This window comes from Astyanax mexicanus, chromosome 15, assembly GCF_023375975.1.
Source record: "Astyanax mexicanus isolate ESR-SI-001 chromosome 15, AstMex3_surface, whole genome shotgun sequence".
Taxonomy (NCBI): Eukaryota; Metazoa; Chordata; class Actinopteri; order Characiformes; family Acestrorhamphidae; genus Astyanax; species Astyanax mexicanus.
In genome coordinates, this window is record NC_064422.1 from 43,590,221 (window position 1) to 43,598,691 (window position 8,471).

General features: G+C 35.2%; 1 protein-coding gene across 1 annotated transcript; it reads left to right on the forward strand.

Moving 5' to 3' along the window:
- The first annotated feature begins 1,393 nt into the window (after window positions 1-1,393).
- On the forward strand, window positions 1,394-8,201 carry LOC111192725 (natural killer cells antigen CD94-like). The gene is made up of 6 exons (XM_022670951.2): window positions 1,394-1,606; window positions 2,684-2,794; window positions 3,295-3,414; window positions 4,443-4,603; window positions 6,019-6,143; window positions 7,047-8,201. Exons 1-6 carry the CDS (start codon window positions 1,552-1,554, stop codon window positions 7,207-7,209), a joined length of 735 nt encoding a protein of 244 aa, XP_022526672.2. The 5' UTR covers window positions 1,394-1,551; the 3' UTR covers window positions 7,210-8,201.
- Window positions 8,202-8,471: the final 270 nt, after the last annotated feature.

Genomic DNA, 8,471 nt, shown 5'->3' on the forward strand with positions numbered 1-8,471 from the left:
GATCACTATTTAAATCTAAATTAAATTAAATTAAATTAAATTAAAGTAGTAGAGTAAAAACAAACAGGTATATGTACTGTCATTTGTTTATTTGATTATTTGAGTAATTTATAAATATATTTTAATAGTTCTTGTTTTAAAAAGGGTGTGCTAGTGGAACTTGGGTTGGTTCTCCACAGAGGAGACTGGAAAATAGGTGGAAAACAAAACCCTGAAGCGGTACACAAAAAAAGGCGGGAAACAGAACAAAGGAAATGCCAAAAGATGGCATTACCAACGAAAATAAATCAAAATCAAAATAAAACACAATCAAACTCAAAAACTCTACTTTTTGCTTTCTTTGAAGATCTTTTATGTTTTTATGGCCTTTTTTCAGATCTCTTTGCTTCTTTTCTTTTCTCTCTTTTCTTTTCTTTTCTTTCTTTTTCTTTTCTTTTCTTTTCTTTTTTCTTTTCTTACACCCTCTGTTACTTCTCACCCCTTTTTAAAGGTGCGAGGAGAATGAGTGGTTTGACTGGGGGTTTATATAGAGTGCTGCACAGGTGTCGCTGGTTGCCACTGATCACCACTCGGGATTCTGGGAATTGCAGTTTCGGGAGCCAACTCCACTTCACATCAAGCAATGCTTCTTAAGAACAGCAAACTCAAAACTGATGTGTTTTTTTATAGGTCAGGGCAGCTTTAGCTCCAATTAGCTCTAAGAAAAGTCATTAGCCTAGGGGTTCACATACTTTTTTCAACCCTCACTGTGAATGTTAACATGCTGTCTTCAATAAAACCATGCAAACGTATTATTTTTTGTGTGGTATTAGTGTAAGCAGACTGTGTTTGTTTATTGTTGGGACTTAGATGAAGATCACAACACATTTAATGACCAATTTATGCAGAAATCCAAGTATAATCCTAAATTTACATACTATTTCTTGCCACTGTATATTATTATTATTGTTTATTATTCATACATTACACAGCTTTTCCACAGTTTGATTTAATTCTGGGAAATTCTGCTGTTTCATGAAACTCCCTGTAGCTAAATGTTAAGTTTTCAGGTTGTCTGTGATGGGTTATTGTTATCTCACACCTCCTGCAGAGTGCTGTGATGGTGGGTGAAGATAAGGCCGGTGGTCTCCTGCAGAGCTCACATGTTGCACGCGGCTCTTCAGAGAAACGGAAGGAAGAGGCAGAAACGGCTGTGGTTTTTGTGGCGTGTTTTATGTAAGAGTAAAAGTAAAACCTAAAACTAAAATAGCAAAAGCAGCTTGGGCTGAATGTGATTTCCGATACAGTTAATAAACACTTTTCTCTAAAAGCAAAAGTTAAATTTTAAAGGTTTATGGAGTTTTTTAAGTTGTGTTTATAAATTTAACAGTTTTTCTCCAGTTCTTGTTTTTTACAGCTGCAGCAGAACGTGTCACCTTTTCACCCTTCCTGAAAAAAAGGGGTGTTACTGTTGAAACTGTTAGACGAAGGAGAATTCTGGGTAGAGAGTTTCTATTGCTGATCCTAAACCAGAGAAAATGCAGCTGCAGTTGGTTTCAGCAGAGCTCAGACATGGAGTCGTCTCAGATCGGCTTGGAGAATATCAACATCACCGGAAATAAAGCAGGTATGGACCTTTAATTATAATGTATATAATAATAATATATCATTTTAACCACCCATACTGTACTTGTGCATCAGATATTTCAGTAATTCAGTTCAAAATGTGAAACTTATATATTATACAGATGTATTAAACAAAGAGTGATCTATTTTAAGCCTTTATTTATTTTATTGTTGATTATTATGTCTTACAGTCAATGAAAACCCAAAAATAAGTGTCTCAAAAAAAATTTGAATATTATATAAGACCAATTGGTACTTTTGGTACGCAGTGTGGGCAGTGTGCCAAGTCCTGCTGGAAAATGAAATCCCCATCTCCATAAAAGTTGTCAGTAGCAGAGGGAAGCATGAAGTGCTGTAAGATTTTATGGGAAAACAAAACTGCACTGACTTTAGACCAATATGAAGTGTCTATCAGGAGATTCTAAAAAATATCATGCTTTTCTCTGCTGGCAACTTTTATGGAGATGCAGATTTCATTTTCCAGCAGGACTTGGCACACTGCCTACACTGCCAAAAGTACCAATTGGTTTTATATAATATTCAAATTTTCTGAGACACTGATTTTTGGAGTTTTCATTGGCTGTAAGCCATAATCATTAATCAACAATAAAAGAAATAAACGCTTAAAATAGATCACTCTGTGTTTAATACAACTATATAATATATGGGTTTTACATTTGGAACTGATTACTGAAAAAAGATAAACCTTTTTATGGTAATGTAACATTGAATCATTTTTTTTCTCAAAAAATAAATAAGCAAGTTCTCTTTATTTGCTTTTAGTAAAAATCTGATGATGTTTTAGCTCATATTTTTTTTCAGAAATATAGAAAATTCTAAAGGATTTCAAGCACCATTGTGTTTTTAAGTCAATTTATAGTTAGTATAAATAAATGTTGCTGTTTTAGTTCCAGTGCCATGTAAACATATATTGTTTGATATTTTGCAGCATTGCAATATATGATGACTGGATCACTTGTTTTAGTTAAAACAATAAAATATGTTTCATCCTAGTAAATAAGAATAAGACTTTACAATGTAATTTAGCAGGTTTTTTTCCGGATGTTTGTTTTCTCAGGAAGACAAACTAAAGCGGGTAAAGTCCCTGGTGGAGTTTGGATACGCCTGGCTCTTCTCTTTTGCATCGTTTTACTGGCCAAGGGACTTTTGATCACATGTGCAACCTTCCGTAAGTCTTTTTAACGCAAAAATGCGACAAATAAGGGGAAAAAAAATCAGAACACCTCTATTGTTTAGCAGTCCAGTAGAAGTGCTGCTTTTTTATTTTATCTTCATCTTATTACTGACTGCAGTTCTTTACCTGTCAGATTAACTCTAATCTAAAGAGCTAAAGGCTAAAGCTGCTGTTTCCATGTGGGTCAGCCAGACGTCTTCCTGTAGCAGTTTTTTTCTCCAGTTTCTAAGAGTCTTTATTTGAAGGTGTAGGAAACAGTACTCACCGCTCTCTGACTTCATCTGTAATTTCTAATCTAAAGAAAAGAACTTCTACTTTTAATAGATACAGAGTTCTCTGTGTTTTATCTGTGTCTTTTTCTAGTTATTATGATGATGAAAGTGTGATTGTGCTGTAGAGAGTAACAGCAGTAACACCATCTGTTCCACCATTGATTTACTACAGATAAAGACTTAATTGGTAAAAGCATGTGTTTGTTTAATTTTTGTTTTTAGTATTAAGTTTGGATCTGCCTGACTGCCTGCAGAGTAACAGAACCTGTGAGAAGACTGAGAGAGAGATATTACTGCTCCGTGTGAAGAAGCTCACAGCACTGCTTCACAGTGTCACTAAAGGTACAGTATGTGGCACGAAATCGTTTGAATTGGTCGAAGTCTGCACAATTCCTTAAAAAGAAAAGTGTCTCCATTCATTACTCTGTAGGTAGAAGTATAGATACTAGGTTTTAAAATACTTCTGTAAAAGTTGATGAAGTATCAACACAACCTTTTTACTCTTAAGTAAAAGTTTAAAAGTACTGGTTTCAAAACTACTTAAAGTATAAAAGTAAAAGTAACGCGAGGGAAAAATAAAGCCATTAAGAACAAAAGCTTAGGCTGAACCACTGAATCCTATAGTGCACTACCCCCCCCCCCCCCCCCAAAACACATTTTTCTAAAAGACTATAATGACTATAACTGATTTTGCTATTTATAGGTTTATGTTTGAGTAAAATGAACATTGTTGTTTTATTCTATAAACTACAGACAACATTTGTCCCAAATTCCAAAAAAAAATATTGTCATTTAGAGCATTTATTTGCAAGAAAATTAGAAGCTACTGAAATAACAAAAAAGACGCAGAGCTTTAAGACCTCAAATAATGCAAAGAAAACATGATTATATTCATAAATAATCTTGTTTTAAGAGTTCAGAAATCAATATTTGGTGGAATAACCCTGATGGTTTTTAATCACAGTTTTTTTTTCATGCATCTTGGCATCATGTTCTCCTCCTCCACCAGTCTTACACACTGCTTTTGGATAACTTTATGCTGCTTTACTCCCGGTGCAAAAATCAATTCAAGCAGTTCAGTTTGGTGGTTTGATGGCTTGTGATCATCCATCTTCCTCTTGATTATATTCCAGAGGTTTCCAATTTGTTATAATCAAAGAAAATCTTAATTTTTAAGTGGTAAATATATATAATAAGCTTATTTAGACTGGAGTAGGTCTGGATAGGGGTTTTATTGAATGATGGAAAGCAGGAATGAAAATAGGCTAAAACGAAATAGGAGTAACAAGGCTGTTTTTATTAAAATGTAAGTAGTAGAAGTAAAAAAGCTGTATATCTCTATAATAATGTCGTTTTTCTATCTCTGGTAGACTCCAGATGTCAGCTTTGCCCGGAGCGATGGCTCTGGTTCTGGGGGCACTGCTACTTCTTCTCTGCAGGCCTGGAGAAAAACCGGCGGTGGGCGGAGAGCGAGGAGTTCTGCCGAGAGCACAACGCCAGCCTGGCCATCATTCAGGACGTCACTGAGATGGTACGAATAGACTGATGGATGAATGAGCTGATGAGTATTCAGTCAGTGATGCATTCAGAAAGAGAGGAAGTGAGAATAAAGCAGATTAAATTAGAGATTAGAAAAGTAAGAGTAAAGATTGAGGATTATTTTTCTGTTAAATTAGACCATGGGTCCTTAACCTTTCACACCTTAGAGTCCACCTGTTAATTCACCTATTAATACAACTGTTTCTACATTATAAATTAATACAGAAGTGATCCAGACTATGAAGGAACACTTAAAGAATAATGTAGTAACTTAAAAGTGTTAAACCATCCAAAATTGCGGTTTCTAAGGCTGGTAACTCTGATGACCTTATCCTGTACAACTGAGGAAACTCTTGCTCTTCCATCCTTTCCTGGGGTGGTCCTAATGAGTGCCAGTTCCATCATCATAACATTTTTGATGGTCTTTTTTATGACTGAGCTTGAGTATGCTTTCAAATATTCACTATTCACTGTATACCTGTAACTCTACCTCTTCACTACTTTACTTTAACTGATGCTCTCAAACACTTTATTAAGAGACAAGAAATTCAAGTAATTAACTCTTGATGAGTTCAGCACAGCTGTTAACTGAAAGTCTGAATTCCAGGTGATTCTACCTCATAAAGCTGACTAAGAAAATAAAGCCAATACATTGAAGAATGTAAAATATGAAACATATTCTGTTTTGTTTTACTCAAATAACTAAAATAATAATAAAAAAATTGTAATAATGATGATTAGATTGTGATTATTACATTTAGAGCCATAGATGGAAAGTTATTTCTACAATTCCGTTATATACTGTTTGTTTATAGAACATTTATAGTTTAAACACTCATTTTTTTACATTATTTTAAGTAAAAATAAAATACTTAAACGTTTTATTTTATTGACATTTTAAGTAAAATATATTTTTTATATAAAATAAGTAAAATTATTTTTTTAAGTAAAATAAAACAAACTGCCTTCCCATGAGGATGGGCCTGTGGACCACTAGAAGGTTCCTGCATTTGTGATAGCTGTGCCAATGCTGTTACACCAGTAGAAATTCAATGTAGATTAGGTTTAAGATTAAACTGTGTCAACAGAACAACCCTCTTGGATTTTGTCTTGTCTTGTTTTGACTTCTTGACTTTACTATCTGTTACCAGTCACCTCTCTACAAAGGTGCGACAGAGTGTGAGGGATTGGGCTGTGTATTAAATAGCATGCTGCACAGGTGTGGCTGGTTGGCACTGATCACTGCATGGGATTCTGGGAATTGGAGTTTCAGGACCCAACTTCACTGATCCTTCCCCTCCATCACCCAGCTCCCCTGCTGGTGGCCAGTGGTGCAGCACTGCCCATCACAGCTAATTGTATTAAGAAAATATTCACACAAAATAATTTGAATATTCCTTGTTACAGGAGTTTATTGTTGAACATATGAGGACCTATCAGGAGATGCCGTTTCTCTGGCTCGGTCTAACATACTCTCAGGAAGAGGACATGTGGATTTGGCAGGACGGAACACCTTTACACAATTACACATTGTAAGTATCTGCCAATATTATTTTTTCGGATAGATTTTATTTTTAATTTGAGCAGATTTCACATGCCTAAAGCAGTTGCTTCTTACTTTTTATACATTGATAATCATTGTTAATGATTGGACTACATCAATTAGTAAGACAAATACGGGACCAGTCAATAGTTTGGATTTTAAAATATATTCTGCATTGTAGATTAATACTAAAGTCATCCAAAATATAAATATACATAAACATAACAACATCCTGGCTCCACCCCTCTCTAATCAACCCTCACCAGAGCCCCACTCACTAGATCAGTTGAAGAAACACCATGTCTGCTGGTTGAGAGCTTTACCTCAGACAGAACACAGCAGAATTAGCCAGCAGACTTCGTCTGAAGCAAGGATCTGTACCTACTGTCCATGACAAGTCAGCAGCTAAGGGAGTTTAGCAACTCTGCTCCATGCACTGACTTTCAGACAGCTTCCTCTTACCGCATCCACAGTTAATCCTGTTGGATGTGGTTGGTCCTTCTTGGTGGTATGCTGACATTACCCTGGATACCGTGGCTCTTGGTGCATCACAAAGACTTGCTGTCTTGGTCACAGATGCTCCAGCAAGACGTGCACCAACAATTTGTCCTCTTTTGAACTCTGGTATGTCTCCCATAATGTTGTGTGCATTGCAATATTTAGAGCAGAACTGTGCTCTTACCCTGCTAATTGAACCTTCACACTGTTACTGCTCTTACTGGTGCAATAATGTGCAATTAATGAAGATTGGCCACCAGGCTGCTCCAATTTAGCCATGAAACCTAAAATCCCACACTAAAATGACGACAGGTGTTTTAGTGTCTGTAGCTGTGATATGGTTATGTAAACTGGTTTTGTGTGTAATCTATGGTGTGTTTATGTGTGTTTTCAGTATAAATATGCAGTGGGACTCAGGGCAGTGGGACTGTGCAGATCTGCGGGGGGACGGAAGTGTGTTTGCGGGTGACTGTAAGGTGTACGGCCCCTGGCTGTGTGAGAAACCCGTGGACCCTGACGAGATACCATCACCCACCAGCATCAGCATCCCTGAATAAAGCAGATCTACAGTCCTCACTGCAGAGACACACCCTGCATTTACAGTCAGAACTCCGGGGCTGCTGGGTAACGAGCAGCTTCTCACACTGGAAGCGAAACCTCGCGCTCTCTCGGGACTAAAACCTGTGCAGAACTCGCCCCCGACTCCAATCCTGAGAGTCTCTATAAACAACTGATTCAGCATTGAGATAAACCGAGCTAAACCACATCACAGGGGGGTTTCTCAATACCAAAAACGAGAAAAATGCACCTACCCTGGTGAAAAAAATATATATACTTAATTGTACTTAAAACATAGAAAAATGTCTAAGTATGCTGTAAATATACTAATAGTTCTATGTATTTTCAGCCCCATTTTTTTTGTTCTTTTTAAAAGCATGTTTAGCTCTTTTCCTTTCTTTTAACCTTTTTTCTTTTTAGCTAATTATGAGAACTGTTTTCTGATTTTTTAAAAATTCTTTCTTTTCAGCACTATATTTTCAGTCTTTAATCACCTTTTATCACTTTTCAGCTCTTTCTTTTAAGCTCATTTCCCTATTTTTTAGTTTCCCTAACTCTTTTTCTTTTCCTTTTTTAAGCAATTTTTTCCAAGTTTTGTCTTTGTCTTTGAATTTTTTTCAGCTTTTTCTTTTTATCTTTACTTCTCGGTCATTTTTCCCCATTCAGCCCCTTTTAAAAAGGAATTTAACTCCAGTTTTAAGTCTTTTTTTTACTCTAAGCCTCTTTTACTCTTTTTAACCCCAACTATAGTTTTTTTAAGCTAATAGTTAATGATAGGACATATATATATATAATTAATTGTACTTAAAACATATTGAGAAATGTCTAAGTATGCTGTAAATATACTAATAGATTCATGTACTTACTTAAAATACATTGAAAGTACATTAATATTATGCTTTCATCAAATGTTGAGATCATACTTTTTAAAAAGTACAATATTGTATATTTTAAAAAAGAATAGACTACTATGAAGTACACTTTTAGTTTAATGTAATTTAATATACGTCTAAAATACTTATTTCCACATATACTTTTCTAAATTTTTAGCAAAGTGTGTTAAAAACAGCTGTTACAGTAGTTCACTTAAAATACAATGTATCATGTAACTTTATAGAAAGTAAATTAAATTACTACTACTAATTTAACATTTTTTTCTAACACGTTAAAAATTATTGTAGTACTAGAAGTGTATATACGAAGTATACTAGAAGTGTGCTACTAACAAAAGACAGGAACAAGAAGCATATTTGTACTCTAA

Excerpts from the sequence above, each read along its gene's own strand:
- LOC111192725 (XM_022670951.2), top strand. The coding sequence starts at position 1,552 with ATGGAGTCGTCTCAGATCGGCTTGGAGAATATCAACATCACCGGAAAT. Across the intron at positions 1,607-2,683 it reads CATCACCGGAAATAAAGCAG|GAAGACAAACTAAAGCGGGT; the intron begins GTATGGACCTTT and ends TTGTTTTCTCAG. Across the intron at positions 6,144-7,046 it reads CCTTTACACAATTACACATT|TATAAATATGCAGTGGGACT; the intron begins GTAAGTATCTGC and ends GTGTGTTTTCAG.